This window comes from Cynocephalus volans, chromosome 15 (genome assembly GCF_027409185.1).
Source record: "Cynocephalus volans isolate mCynVol1 chromosome 15, mCynVol1.pri, whole genome shotgun sequence".
Taxonomy (NCBI): Eukaryota; Metazoa; Chordata; class Mammalia; order Dermoptera; family Cynocephalidae; genus Cynocephalus; species Cynocephalus volans.
The window spans coordinates 14,267,620-14,284,095 of NC_084474.1; the positions used below are offsets into that span (position 1 = coordinate 14,267,620).

Here is a 16,476-nt window from a genome sequence, read left to right on the forward strand (position 1 = left end):
ATCAAAATGAGAAGGTCTTGATCTGTTATAGAATTTCAGATATTCATGAACCTCTTAAATAATTTGTAAAGGACATAGGAATTTGTTACAAGAGATACAAACTAGAAAAAAAGTGCAATTCGATAAAAGGAATTTTATATTGTTATACTTTTAGTAATGAGGATCCATTTAAAGTTTTGGTAGAGACACAACAGGAAAATGGGCACATCGTTTTGTTCAGAGAAATACCTTTCTGAAAAATATCAATTTCTTTTGCTGAGAAAGGAGGGCAGTATTCTTTCCTCTGGAGTGGACACAGGACCTCATTTCTGAAACCACGAGGGCTATTCCTACTATACTTCTGCAGCTTTGCAGCCATTTACTGTCAGCTTCTTGCTTTTTCTGACCCTTTAAAAATGTGCAAATTTTTCCAGAGTGTCCAGTAGAAATCTAGATCATTGCTTCTCCATCAGGAATGAAATAATTGGGAAACTCAGTGGAGTGTGGGGAGCTAGCCAATTAAAACAGCTAACTTTCCATTTTCCATAGTAGGTAGTAAGTAGTTAATGCCTCAATCAGAAGAATTGAAGTTGTGTTCAGTTATTGGAGAGATGGGCTATATTACAAAAGAATCAGATAAGAATTGAGGTGATTTCTGTGGAAACTGGGAATGGGAATGATGCTGCTTCTTTTTATAACAAGAATAGAAGTTTTCTTTAAAACTAGATCATTTATAATTTTTTTGAAAGGGGAAACTGAACTTTTAAAAGGTATGTAATATATAGTAATGTTTGCTTTGTTTATGCTTGGCCTGGCTTCGTGAAATTGAACATCTTAACAGAAATACTTTTCCTTGGCAGAGGGCTGGTTTTCAGTTACACCTGAGAAGATCGCTGAACACATTGCTGGCCGTGTCAGTCAGTCCTTCAAGTGTGACATTATAGTAGATGCATTCTGTGGTGTTGGAGGGAACAGCATTCAGTTTGCCTTAACAGGAAAGAGAGGTAATTAGCCCTCAATTACTAGTTCATTCTGTAAATGTTTCATTTTGCTTCAGCCTGTCTTTATGGAGACTTAATATATAACTAATAATTTAATATCAAATATTAAAAATAATGGCTGGCACATATTAAGGCATTCATTTTGTATCACATACTGACATCATTACTTAATATGTATTAATTTATTTAGTCAGCAGTCTTGTGAAGTATATCTTTTACTATCTGCATTTCACAGATAAACTGAGACTTAAAGAGATGAGGTAACTTGGCCAAGATTATACAGATGCACATACCAATTGGTGGAACCAAGATCATGTCATTATATAAAACCAGAAATACTAAAATGGGAAACTGTTCTTTAGAAGAAAAGAACAGTGGGCAGGGCATCTGAGCTTTGCAACTCCCCATCTTTATCACTTTGACATCATTTCACCTTAATTTAAAGAAGATGTTGAATTGAGTTAACCTGTGTGCTACCTTTCAGCTTTAACATTGTAAGCTCTAAAAATCGTTTAAGTATTGCATCATTCTCATGGTTCTTTGACTCTGGAATCACAAGAAAGAAAACCTCCATCACTATGTATCAGCCAGTAACTGTCAAGTAGGTAGTCTGCTTTTTCCTGGGGATAAGAAGACTTCAAGAAATCCAACATTCTGCCCAAATTGACATAGCTGAGTTGTGAAGCCTAGGTTTTCACTCTCAACATGGTTATATTTTTTTATATATATTCATATTATACATTTCAATGATAGTTTCCATTTCAACAGATTTCACCTAAATCTCATTAATTTATATGAAGTTCTTAGAACATAATGTGGAAGCTAAAAAAAGATGAAGTGACACTTAACATTGATTTTAAGACCAGTGCTGATGAACTGTGGCCCTTATTCAGTTATTCCTATGCTCTAGGGCATGACGTTTGCTAATTTTACATGCTCTACTAATAGCCTACATGAAAACTGTTCTCATATTTACCAAATAGTAATTATTTTCTTGTTTTCTTTAAATTCACTATTCTCAAAGTTCTTCTCAGACTTTGCCAGATAAGCCATTCCTGTGAGCTCAAAGCAATGTTTATTGTCTGAAAATGATTTTTCCTCAAAAGTTGTACAGTTTGTCTTCTTTTTGGCATTGTATCATAACATGACAATTAAAATATCTACCCCAATAAAGCAGCAAATATATCTGGAAATTTTCTCAAAATATGATGGAAACAGTCCATATCATAGATTTGTATTTCTCTAAGTACAGGTCTGTTACCAAGGCTCTCTGTAGCTTAGCCCACATTTGGTAAAATGTCTACTGTGGGTCCCAGGCTAAAGGGAGATGAATACTTCCATGTTCATACATACCAGCTCCCATCCCACTAAATTTCCCTCAGTGTCTTAATCACTCACCGTTACAGATGGCCAGCCCTGGGAAGAAAAGGAGGCAGGCAGCAAACACCGTGCCGTCCCAGTGCTATCACACCTGACTTCAGTCTTTGCAGCGTATGGGTCTGGAAGCTCAGGAGCCCTCCAGCATGTTCAGTGTAGTGGTATTACCAAGCCAGAAGGGGTAGCTCACGTGTGCTCTGTGAATGTTAGTTATAGATAATCCCATAGTATCCCGCTGGTATGGGTGAGCTATCTACATTATGGCAAGGAATTCAAAACAAAGTATAATTGTGTGTATTTGTGTGTGCATACATACATATATACACACACACATAATTACACTTACTGCTTCGAATTCCCTATCATAATGTTTGTGTGCTTATATATACACATGCATGCCTATAGTCAATTATGCCTGAACTGTATGTGTATATTTATATACATATATATGTACACATGTGTATATACACACACATAAGAAAATGGCATTGTGTATAATTGACATTATTCCTTTGTGCCAGATTTATTTCTACTTAGTTGCTGTCTATGCATATATTCAACTAAGTGGTTAGGAAATCTACAAAGTTTTGCATTTTGGTATTTATAACAATGTTTTTCATCCCCTTTCTATGTATTCCAGTAGTTCAGCATCAGTGCTGCCTGACAGAAGTTTCCATGATGATAGAAATGTTCTATGTCTGCACTGTCCAATATGGTAGCCACTTAGCCACATGTGGCTGTTGAGCAGTTGAAATGTGCCAGTATGACTGAGGATCTAAACTTTTAATATTATTTAAATCAATAAAGGTAATAGCCACATGTGGCTAGTGGCTACCATTATTGGACAGTGCAGTTCTATACTGTGTCATCAGACATTTTCAGCATTTCACTTATGTGATAGATTGAGTACATACATTCTGTTAGGCCTAAAAAAACAAAGTCTGCCTCCAAAAGAAATATAGATGAAAACAGGAGTAACTGAGTAGGTTGATGTCAAACGTAATTTTTTCTTCTGAATTTTTGGTATTGTCAGCATATCTTTCCATCTGTCTCCAAACTATAAATGTAGCAGATTAAGCAGTTGAAAAGAATCTTTTCTCTTATAAATGTGAATGTTAGTTTATTTAGAACAGTAAAAACAGCATTGTAAATGCATGATTTTGCAACATATATTATTACTGGTGCTTATATTCATTGTTCAAGGGATTTAGTGCATTATTTCTCAGAGTGTTAACAAATTTTGAAACTAACTTTTTCTGGAAAACAGCTACATTTCCATGATAAGCGCTCTGTATCGCATCAGTGTTCCACTTCGCCTTTCCAAGTATAGAGTGCTGCAGTTGATTACAGGTACATTTGAGTCATTGACTGAGAGACATGAGTGAGCTAAAATTAGCTTATGTTTGCGTTGCTAATTATGAAATTGCAATAAATTAAATGAAAACCCATTCAGTGAAAACAACCTTGTCTTTTCCTTCTACCTAAAAATGTCTCATTAAACATCATCAGCAGATGTTTTTACATTTCTTCATTACGTGGCTATATAGGTTTATAAAAATGTGTTCATTTTGATTTTCTGTGGAAATTGTCAAATTTGTCTTCATTTGGGCCTTGCCTCATTTGGAGGAAATTCGTCTTTTCTGAAACCTAGAGTTGTAGGCTTTACATGCAGTCAGTGACCTTTCCACGTGTTTGCTACTCAGGCTGTAGGTAGCACAGCATAATGCTGACCACACGTTTGGCGCTTCATTGATACTTCGTGGCAGCTGTTGCCACTAACTTAGAAAAGCTGGCTGAGTGAGACAATTTTGAAAGTCACATTTTCTTGGTACAACACAGCAAATCTTTCTAATTTAAATAAAAAATTTTTAACTAAAATCTATATCTCTGGTATATATGGCCAAGTGTCTCTTAGTCTTTAAAATCAGTTCTTATACAGAAGATAGGCAGACAATTGGGAAGATGAACTATCCTATATAACTAATAATCAATGTCAGTTGACTTATTTTTTCTTTTCTCATTTTTAGTAATCGCCATTGATATAGATCCTGTTAAGATTGATCTTGCTCGTAATAATGCAGAAGTTTATGGGATAGCAGATAAGATAGAGTTCATCTGTGGAGATTTCCTGCTGCTGGCTTCTTGTTTGAAAGCTGATGTTGTGTTCCTCAGCCCACCTTGGGGAGGGCCAGACTATGCCACCGCAGAGACCTTTGATATTAGGACAATGATGTCTCCTGATGGATATCCTTTGGTAGTCTTAAGAGTTTACTCAGATAATAGCTATGGAGAGGAAAGAATGTGTGTGTGCCTGTGTGTGTGTATGTATGAGAGAGAGAGAAATTAATGAAGAGGGAAGCTATTAGCAAAGAGAATTTGATAGATTCTAGTTTACATAACAAGCAGGTATATAAAAATTATTTAGTGGTTATTTCCAAAGTAATGGCAAAGCAAGGTCGTATTTCCCTTGGTTGTTATACACTTTTACCATTATAAAACGAGAATGGTTTGGAATTATTCTCTGGAAATTGGGAATTTCCTCAAAATCTGTCTCTAGAGTCTGTGGGTGACCATCCCATGACTTTTCTTCATCTCACACTGACTCGTGCTAATTGGCTGTGTATCTTCAAGTTTTTCCTGTGACTCTTCCAAGGTAAGCAAACCTTTATTTCATAAAGAATAACATTCATTATTTGTCCCTTTCTTCACCTTCCACTCTGCAGGACTCATTTGTTTAACGGTAACAGGAAACAGGTTTCTGAATTGTTAATTAAAACTCAGAATGTAGAGTACAATGGACAGAGTCACTCGTCTTTATTCTTTACCGAAAAGAGTTGGTGTTGTGCTTTCCTATTTGCTCTTCTATTTTCTCAATAATTAGGGAATGGCAGAAAGAAAAAGAGTGTATTTCTGACTCTTGCTGCCGACCATTAGGCAGCAGGATAATTGGACACATAGGTTAAACTTCTGATCTCTGACCTGTCAGGGACAGTATGCTGTTAAATTAAAAAATCTTGTATTTAATTCTCTTTTAGGTTCCATTATAGGATTTGAACTTATGCCTTTTTGTTACATACCAAAATTTATTTGGGTTATAATAAGTAAAGGACATTTTCTGATCAGAAATTAGTTACTGTTTTTGTTACTTTTCCTTAACTGCTCTCCACCTTTGAAATTTTCAGACTTTCCCAGAAGATCACTAATAATATCGTTTATTTTCTCCCGAGAAACACTGATATTGACCAGGTAAGACATTGCTGAAGAACTTCTATGAGCCTCTGGCTTAACTTTTACACAGAATGGGCTGAAGAAGATATAGGATGTTCTCTTACCAGAGAACATGTTTATGAGAAGTCCTTGGCTTGTTGACTACTATTACAGAACAGGAAGCGTGTGACAGTTAGATCCACGTCTACTACATCCTCTTCATCTCCACAGATCCTGGCATACGTAGACACAAATAGAGCACTGCAGGCTATGACTAAGATGTATTGAAAGGACTAATGTGTTGAATGTGTTGAACGTATTGAATGTGTTGTGTTTCAAATGCTGCATAGCTAAACTAGCCAAGGTCTGCCTTATCGAAATATAAGAATAGAGATTTTAGGTATTCCTGAAAATAGTAGCCTAAGCAGAAGTATAGAGACAGATAAGACCTTAATATGGCCAAAAACAGTTTAAACTATAGTCTTGGAGTATACAACACTTGACTAACATTCAAATGTCCTTTTTCAGTTCTTACCGTAAATATTTAGTCACGTTATTTTTTTCCTAGTGGAATTGGACCTGGTGTTAATAACTGCCTCATAAAGACTCAGTGATGGCTTCACTTCGTGCTTTTCTAGAAACACTTACTGTATATCTGCTTTGTGCTAGTTACTCTATTGAAAAGTTTTTTCCCTGAGGGTTTGTTTTTTTTATTCAGGAAAATGTATCTCCATTCTTTCTTCAACTATATTTTTCTGACAATACTTTTTCTTTTTTCTGGGACATTGATTATTAGAATTTTAGTGTTCCTTATCTATATTTTCTGGCATTTTGTCCCTTCCTTTTTTCTTCTAGATTACCTTAGTCTAGTTTTCCAACTTGGGTATATACATTCTGTCATGAAATCCAGTTTATCTGTTTTTTTCTTTGTGATGCCTATGCTTTTGGTGTCATATCTAAGAGTATTGTAATTTTAGCTGAGTAGCTTTTTAAAACTACTGATACCTTGGTTTGCATGGAAAGATTCTCTGATTTATTTTCTGGGATGAGACCCAAGCATACATTTTTTAAAGCTGAAGTAATTGTAATGTGCCCCAGAGTTGAGATTCTCTGGGTGAAAAGAAAGTAAATGAAGTTAACAATCCTGAGCTCTTATTCTGTGAGTTAGTAGATGAAATAGATTTAGCTGCTCATCATCTATTTATGATCCATTGTATCTAAACATTAGGCATCCCCGAATAGTATATGTTGTACCGTTTATAAGAAAAGGGCACTATCCCTTTGTGAGTTTTTGATAACAAGTTTGATATTAAACCCTAATATCCTTTACTCATGTGACTCAGCTGCTCTCTAGACTGCTGGATAAGATTAAGCCTACTGGTTCCATAACTTTTTTTTCCTCCTATGTGAATATTATCCTGCACACCTAGTCTCAGAGGCTATATGATCTTTGCTGGGCTATATTGTGATCCTTATATTAAATATAGATAGGCTTATTTGGGTACTTGAATAATAAACAATAGGGAGTTCACTCTTTAGCATAAAAGTTATAGTGATTAAATTTTTTAGTTAAATTAAAACTTTCACAAAAGGAAAGTTACTTTTTCTTTAACATGCTTTTGGTTTACTTCAAAATTCTGCCAGAATTAAGGTTGGCAACTCATTCCCATTTTCTGCCTCTAGAGGGAGTAGTGACACTAGAGAATAAAAGTCAGAAAGGAAACTGGGGAGATATCAAGTAAATTATTTTGTTTGATATTGAATTTAGATCAAATTACAGTGGGAAATTGACTTTTTCTTTTTAAAATGGAGAACATTTATTCATATGAGGGATTTTTTAAATAAGGGAAGACAGCACTATGAGATTGGAAGAAATCACAGAATAACAAAGAAGTCAGCTTTTTGTTAAGGAAGATTTAGAATGTCACAACAACCTGAACTTACAAATAGGTTGGGTTCCCAAAGTTTATGATTCTGCTGTTTGAAATTCATGCTGCATTTTTCACATAGAAATATCTATAAAGGAGAGTTAATTTCCCACCCAGAAAGATTGTACTCTGGATAATATTTATATTATCCTGAACTAAGTATGGACTCAATACAAATACAACGTATCTTAAAAATCGTTCCATGTAGAAGATGATACTAATTGTTTTATGTATCCAGTGAAATATTTCTCAGGTCCCCTGTTAGCTTGATCTCCTATACCCTTTTTCTGTTTGGGGTTATTCCAGGACATATATCCCTTGCTATCCATACTGTCACTGTGAAGCCCAAGAAATGAATAACTTAGAAAATCTTTTTGTGAGAGGCTCTTTCTGAAGTCACTATTGAAACCTGTGGAGTAAGATTCTATTCAGAGAGCCCAGGCTAGATGTATTTTATCTAGAATTGCAGCCAATACTAACTTTGGATCCACCATGTATTACAAACATGAAAAGCTTCTCTTTTAAGAAATAAAACTGTACAATTAATCGAGGTTTTGGATCAAGCTAGGATTGTTAGTCTCCCAAAGGGAGCTGCATTCAGGGATTATCAAACACCACCGTTTGTGAAATCCCTGGGGGTGGAATTGCTAACCCAAGCTGCCTTGTCTCTTAGCCAGACATGGGAATGATAAGAGGAGTGGCCCCTGGTCATTTGATGTGGTAGCTCCTTATCCTAGTTTGATTTCATAACTAGACATAGAACATCTAGCCTCAGAAAAATAATAGCATTTGTACTGCTCAAATTAATTTAAATCGCTTATCTTCATAGTATGCTCATACAAGTACAAAGAGCCGGACAACACTAAGCAACATCTCTACAAATGGTTAGAAAATGAACTGGAGGCCCTGTGTCACGTGATTCCAGGCCTTGGTCAGCAGACACACTCCACCTTCTGTGGCTTTGCAGACATGCATCATGAGAATCGTTGGGCCAAACCCCACCTTATGTTATTTCCTCAAAAGGGGGAAAGCATTTACAAATTTACTTAATACTTAGGCAGGACTTATGCTGTGATTGTTTAAGTTGTATCTTTAAGTATAGAAATTGGTATTTGATTTAATCAAGGGCTCTATCTCTTCTGTCTAGTTCGTAGACTTCTTGAAGCTCCCATTGGCTTTTCATACTCCATTCTGTGATGTCTAGGAAGGGAAAAGGTCCTAACTGTAGTAGTCGGCACATTTCAAATAGTGTATTTTGGTTGGTAGATAGATGATAGATAGATAGGTAGGAATGAGGTATTTATTTATAGATAACATTTCTAAAACCTATTGTATGGAAGAATAGAGTATGCATTTGAATAACTAGAAGTATCTGTAAACATGATGAACTACTAGGTAATATTGTTATTTGGAAAGTATCCTAAATGTAACTAAATTCAATTCATTAGCATTTTTAGTATTTTTGGCTGAATACAATAAAAATTTACTGCTGATTTCTTTGCAAATATTAATTCTGCTTATTTAATAAGTGGAAATTTGGGGGCCTTAATCGTCTCTAAATGTTAGAACTGATTTTAAAAATTGTGTCAGATTGTTCTGAATTAAATTAATATAGTGGAAATCTGGTCTAATGATAGCACTCTCATGTAGCCAAAACTGTATCCTTGGGGTATTATAAAATTATTCCAGCAGGTCCATGGTTAGGTCCAGAAGCATGAGAGAGTAGGAAGAAACTAAGAACCAGAGTTGATAAGGATCTCCTGCATGTTGCATCATTGTTAACACTCTAGAGTGAGCATGGCAGGTTGTCAACCGGATTTTATCAATGAGTAAACTAGGGAAGTTTTCAGATTGGCCCACTCTTTCTGCCACACAGTGTGACAGGGTCAGTGCCTTATATCTTGCTGCCACCACTGACATGAGATTCATTACTGAGAAGAAACATTCTTCTGTTATCACAGTGTGAGCTCACCATGAGGTTGGAGCTGTAAGTAGAATTTGAGGTGACACGAGAAGCAAAGGGAATTATAGGAGAATTTCTGCTGAATCAGTTCTGTCCCATTCCTGTTTGGTGAGAAAGAAAACAGGGCTAAAAATTCACCACAAAATGGAAGGCATTTGTTGCTGAGCTTTACCTGCCACAGGTATTCTCCTGTCTCTTCTTGTAATGGCTACCCAGGTTTCTAGACCAACTCTGTTCTTAGTAAAATCACTGCTTAAACATACATTGCAATTCAGGGTAGACATGTGATCAGTTGCTAATGTTTACTATTCAGCTTTGCCCTGGGAAAGTTTGCTGTTGGACAGTTAGAGCAGTATGGTTTCTTCTTTTACTGCATGATATTCTCTAGAGGGGGTGTCAAATGGACTGGCCTCACAGGCTGTACTTGGAAGACACAAATATGCAGTGTTGCTGAAATGCTTTTGTACATAAGCTTATATTTCTTTCACTTCTGTGAGTAAATTTTCCCAGTAAATGATGTAGATAGAAAATAGAGGGATGCCCAGCCCTTTTGTGCCAAACACAATGCTTCCTACCAGTCCTACACTAATAGCCAGGGTTTCCTGATCCTCTGGTCTGTTGTGCTTTATGTAACTTGTTGAGTTGAAGAACAGTCTTCGTGTTTCGAGTATCTGGTTCTGAGAATGGGTAAAGGACAAAGCTTAGTGAATTGGTTATTGGTAGCTTCCTCTTAGGAGACCAATGCAGGTGAGCTTTCGATGCCTAGGAGGATTTTTTTTTTGACCTGTCACCAGTGTGCTCCTGTTGGCAATGGTGGTTTTTTAAAATCACATTTATTGTAATCAACAAGTAAATATTTGAATATTTGAAAACAGAAAAGAAATAACATCTTTGAGAGCCTGTTTTAGTCAGTTTTGTGTTGCTATAACAGAACTACCTGAGACTGGGTAATTTATAAGGAAAAGAGGTTTATTTGGCTTATGGTTCTGGGATGGTTGCATCTGGCATGGGCCTCAGGCTGCTACTACTCATGGTGGAAAGTGGCAGGCTGCTGGTGTGTACGAGCAGATCACATGGCAAGAGGAAGGAAGAGAGAAAGAGAGAGGAGGTGCTAGGGTCCTTTAAACCATCAGTTCTCGTGGGAACTAATAGAGCAAGAACTCAATCACTACCCCTCCTCCCCCAGGGAGAGTATTAATCCATTCGTGGGGGATCCGCCCCCATGACTCAATCAGCTTCCAACACTGCCACATTGGAGATCAAATTTCCACATGAGTTTTGGAGGGCATAACACATCCAAACTCCATCAGAGCCGGAGGAATCATTTTAAAGTTATCTGAAACACTGTTAGTAAAATAATTATGATTTATTCATTTAAGCATAGAAATCTCATTTGTTTGCCATATGCAGGAAATTAGAACTAATTTAATAAATATCTCTAAGTTAGAATGTTGCCTGTTTTCCACTGATGAAAAATGTTTTCTTCTTTTACCTTCCAGAAAACTATTCATCAGAAATATTTTTGTGTAGCTATTAGTTGGACGTAATAAAGGAAAATGGGGGCAGAAAGGACTAGTGGGTAAGGCACTTACTTGGCCTGTCTGACATTCGGTTTCTAATAGCAGCTGTTATTTCAGATGCTTGCTGCTCCTGCCGCTATATTTGACAGAGATCTGCAGGCCCTGTAAAATAGTCTTCATTTTCACCTGGCATAATTGGCTTCTAAACAAGTTTTTGCATATTATAAATATCACTTCTGCTATGTAGTGATGGGGTATTTTTTCAGTGCCCTAATTTTTCTGCATCTCTCTTATAATAAAGTGTTCCTGTCATTAGTATTTATTGTATATTTTTCCATTAGGATCCAGTTTGGAAGTTATCTTTGCTCATTTGTTTATTATACATTTTTACTTTAAATTCATTTTCTTTTGAGAAAATGAAATTTTGAGTGCTTATTTGACTCTTAAATCTTATATGCCTTAATTTTTACTAAGTTATAACCTTCATTGTGATCTGTTGATGAAAGAGTTCAGTCCTTTCTTCTAGTTCCAGTCCAAACTAATTGGGATTTCTCTTGGTAAACCTAATATACTTAGGTAATATGTCAAAAACATAGAATGTAATTCAGCACTGCTCATTTTTCTATTTAGCTTCCTTCCTTCTCTCTCGCCCTTTCTCTCTCCTTTCATCCCTCCTTCCTTCCCTCCTTCCTTCTCTCTCTCTCTCTCTCCCACTTCCTCCTTCTCTCAATTTATTAGACTTTAACTAAGAAAGGGGAACATTTTGTCAGTTAAAAATTAAGGACAGCTGGAAATTGATGGTATTAAGTTTGCTGGAAGCAAAGTATTATTTATTCACTTGAACCATATAAATTTGTTGTCTTCCCAGCTCCAAAATTCTAACCTTTAAAATACATGTACTTGTAAAAGCACAAAAAAGCTAAGGTTAGAATTTATTTTTAATCACGTTATTGAAAGTAACGTGTATCTTTTAATTATTATTTCTTTCTAAATACTAAAGAAATAAGAGTATTCTCATTATATTTTGACACATAGATTGACTTTTTCTTCCAGTATCAGGAACAGTACTTGTTTTATTTGTCTATCATCTGACTCCCAGCTAGAATGTAAAATCTATGAAGGCAGAGGGTGTTTTTTGTTTTGGTTTGGTTTGGTTTTTTTTCTATACTTCACTGCCTAGAATAGAAACCTGTGAGCTCTTAGTAAATAGTTACTGAGTAAAGTAATATTTGAACTCTTTTGCCACAGACCTCATAAAACTCTCATCTTCACTTTTTTTTCTTATCTGAAGCACCCACATCTAGGCAATCCTCTAAAAGGTACATAGAGAAGGAAAAGAAATTACTGTATGTTCTCAGAGATTACTCTTTATGTAATTCTATTTCTGGCTCATATTAGAAATGATAACCATCTATTTTAATAGCACCTTTCATTTTTTGCCAAGTAGATTTCAGAAAAAAAAATTTTTTTTCGAAATACCCTTATTTAGGGAGTTAGGTAGTAGTTCTGTTTTGCAGATCTAAAAAGCCAGAGCCTATTTTAATGGCTTTCTAAATTGATGCAGCAAATTATTGATAGATTTGGAATTAAAACTTGCCTTGACTTTTTTTTTTTTCCTAATAGACCGATCCTAGCAGGTTTTTTCCTGCTGTTTTAGCTCACCTTTGGTTCTCTTAACCCAAACTGTTCTTTCCTCCTTTCCTTTCTCCTCCGCCCTCATTCCCTACTCCCACCCCACCCCAACCCCCCAAAAATAGCTTTCCAATCTTATGTTCTTTAAATAAATTACTTGTTAGAAGAACAGGAGAAATACTACACTTGTTATATCTTAGCTCATGGAAAAATTATTATGAAACAATTATATTTTAGATATACTGGTCAGAAATGCCTTTTTTTTTTTTTTTTTTTTTCTTTTTTCGTGACTGGCACTCAGCCAGTGAGTGCACCGGCCATTCCTATATAGGATCCGAACCCGCGGCCGCTGGGAGCGTTGCCGCGCTCCCAGCGCAGCACCCTCCCGAGTGCGCCACAGGCTCGGCCCAGAAATGCCTTTTATTGGCAAACAACAAAATTCCTCATTTTGCCCTTCCTTGTAAAAATCAGACTAGCACAAAAATACCAAAATAGAAAGTAAAACAATTATTCCTAATAATTGCCACTCTGAGACTACTTGGCTATTTTTAAATGTCTAGCTTCACTTTAGGTATTACTTATGAACATGTATGTGTGGTTTTTTAATCATTATTACGGACACTGTGTTCAGCTTTTATATTCATCTGTTCCTATTGATAAAAACATAGCCATCTCTTTGATATCCCTGTGGGATGGGACCTGAAATTGATGTTGCTGCCTTGGTGGAACAACTCTTCTTTCTTTTTTTCCTTTTAAGAATATACCATAAAATGACCTGTTGTTTCTTCCCTATTTCTGTATCTGTGACTTTTTTTCTAAGAGGAAGTTGAAATACTTTAAAAGACATACTCATTGGTAATGCATTATAAATCTTACCTCCTACCGGATGCTGGTATAGTGTGTGTATTACCACTGAGATTAGATTCTCTCAGCCCTCGAAACTAAACTAGATTGAGCACCTCTTTTCACAAAATAAACTATAGTTTTGCTGCTAACAGTTACAGAAAATTTACATCTCCCATTGTTTGTACCTGTCCCTAATACTTTGGCTATCCCTTTCTCTGTCAGTCAGGATGTTCTGTTATCTGATTGCCCAGGCTCTCCACTGCATTCCCCTTTCCTTGATCTTTCTTATTGCTACCCTGATAAACTGACCTCTAAAGACAGGATCATGGGTTAGCAGGTAATATATTTGCTAGTTAATAGATCTCTGAGAGGTTAGAAGGAAAAAAATGCTGGACCAAAGCAAAATTTTATCTGTATAAGAACTTAGAGTAAAACATTGCTAGTTTGAGGTATTACAAAGGCGAGTACAGGCATTACTGTCATGGAGTATAAGAATCTTTAACAGCTAATTGCCCTGTGATCCAGTCATTTGATTGGTATCCTTTTCTTGTTAACTCTGTGGTGGTGGGGAGGGGGCAGTGTTTGCAGCTTCCTAATAAAGGGGTTGGTCACTATATTCTCGTAGACCTCAAAAAGAACGATATATTTTACAGCAATTTTTTAAAAAGATTTAAAATACACAAAAGAGCAACAGGTGGAGGAGATGGTCCAAGTTGGGAGAACAGCAGAAGAGATCAATTAGAGAAGAAAAAGTCATTAGTAGAAAGAGTGTTCATGAGACTAGGTATTATAGCCTGAATCATAGCTGTCTTGCCCTCAGATGTATGCCTGACGTCATGTAGCACGTACTCAATAAATATTGTTGAATGAATGAGAGGGTAAGATGCAGACGATAAGGTGAACGGGACAAAGGTTTTCAGGAAAGGGGGTTATTCAATGTCTGTGTTAATAAAAAATACCTGATATTCGGGGAGGATTTGTTTATTTTCTCTTCCTCTGAGTTCTTTAGCTTAAGGCATTGGAGAGATGAAGTCCTGTACGATAGCCTAGCACCATGATCTTACCCATGATATCACAAGGGTCTGAAACTAATAACCTACCTGGGAAGTAACAGTGAACACTTGAGATGCCTCATTATTTGAAGGACTTAAAAAGCCAGAGTCTTCCTGATATTTGATAAAACATTATGAATGAAAGAATTGTTTTGAAATCATGTTTATGTTTGTGTGACTTTCTTCTGTTCATTTTTTCAGGTGGCATCCTTAGCAGGGCCCGGAGGGCAAGTAGAAATAGAACAGAACTTTCTTAACAATAAATTGAAGACAATCACTGCTTATTTTGGTGACCTGATCCGAAGACCAGCCTCGGGAACCTAACTGAGGCAGTACAAGGACCAAAAAGATCAGGTAGTGGTCAGAACGTTATTCAGACGAGACACTTGGAATGTCTTCCTGTATTCAGTGGTATTTTGTACCCATAATCTTATATCACCATATGAAATGGAAACTCACAGAAGTTTAATGACTGTTAATGAAGTGCTTTGAGATCTTTGGATAATATTAACTGTGTATATTGTACATTAGGATAGTAAGTGTCTGATATGGAAAGGGTAGGCTTGCCTTGTGCTTAATTCCAATGTGTGTAGGATATGTATGTGTATTTTTTTAATTTTGTATGTTTTGGTTTAATATTTTTGTGTGTATGTATATGTGTGTATAAAAACAATTATTTTGTTTTCTTAATGTAGAGATACAAAGAACAATGAATGAGTTATATTCTATCCACCCATTTAAACCCTGCTGAAATAATGTTTTATGTTGAAAGCTAAAAACCTGAACAGTACAGAATGGTACAAAATGAAAAGTAAAAGACTCCTAGCCCCTACCCCACCTTTTTTTCTTCTATCTAAAGATAACCACAGCTGACAGTGTTTCATAAATCCTTTGAAGGACAGAAAGGAATTGCAGTATACCCTAATACACTTTTTTTCTCATTGATGCACTGTTCGGTATCCCCCCTTTTTTTTTAAACTTAATGTATCTTTTTAAAAAGTGTATACTTTTTTTACTAGTGTGTCTTGAAGATTTTCCATGTCAGTACATACATATAGATCTACCTCGTTCCTTTTAATGGCCATCTTGTATTCCATCTACTGGATATGCCGTAATTAATTTAACCAGTTCCCTCTTGATGGATACTTGGCCTGTTTTCAGTTTTTTGCAATTACCAATTCTGTGCTGTCCTTAAATATAATATGTGTTTTTGAACAAGTATACCCACAGGGTGAATTTCTAGCAGATTGCTGGGGTTTGTACATTTTAATTTTGATAGATCTGGTCAGATTCCCTCAGTAAAGTTGGGCCCACTTATACCCCCACCCGCAGTGACTCTGCTGCACAGGTCCCCACCCTCCCCCCAGCTTGGGGCATCGTCAAGCATTTTCACTGTTGCTGTCTCGTGGGTGAGGAAAATGGCATTTTATTGTTTGTATGCGTTTCCATAATTATGAACAAGATTTAAGTGTATTTTCTTACATTTTTTCCTTTTTAAAATAGTTTTTCCCCTGTTTCTTTTTCAATTTTTCCTTTGGATTGTTACCCTTTTTTATTAATATGTATGAGCTCTTTGTAAATTAAAGAGCCCTTTGTCTTTAGTAGGTTTTACACATATCTTTTTCCAGTTTGTAGTTCGCCTTTAGACTTACTCTGTTTTTGTCATACAGAAGTTTTTAATCTTTATGTAGTCAGACCTACTATTATTAGCCTTTTTTCTTTATTTTTTTCTGGGTTTTAACATCTTTTTATTTCATAAAATTGTTGTTTTTAAAATTTCCATTGCAAAGTCAATATTAAATATATTTTGTAATGTAAGAGTTTATATTCTCTTTCTATTAAAATGATAGTGAAAAGAGGAGTAATATGTGTTGCTTAATTATTCATCTAAAAAGTTTACTCGGTCATTTTTACAAGTGGGTAAAAAGGCAGTGACATACAACTCTGGCCATTGAAGGTTGGATCTGGGAC

At 35.9% G+C, this 16,476-nt stretch overlaps 1 protein-coding gene across 2 annotated transcripts in view; it reads left to right on the forward strand.

Moving 5' to 3' along the window:
- TGS1 (trimethylguanosine synthase 1) overlaps positions 1 to 16,211 on the forward strand; it is a 37,805-nt gene extending 21,594 nt beyond the window's left edge. For both annotated transcript variants that reach the window (XM_063079498.1, XM_063079499.1), the window contains 4 exons: positions 840 to 983; positions 4,385 to 4,601; positions 5,525 to 5,603; positions 14,707 to 16,211. In XM_063079498.1, coding sequence (XP_062935568.1) covers positions 840 to 983; positions 4,385 to 4,601; positions 5,525 to 5,603; positions 14,707 to 14,829 — 563 coding nt within the window. In that variant the 3' untranslated portion in view covers positions 14,830 to 16,211. The remainder of the gene's footprint in view (positions 1 to 839; positions 984 to 4,384; positions 4,602 to 5,524; positions 5,604 to 14,706) is intronic.
- Positions 16,212 to 16,476: the final 265 nt, after the last annotated feature.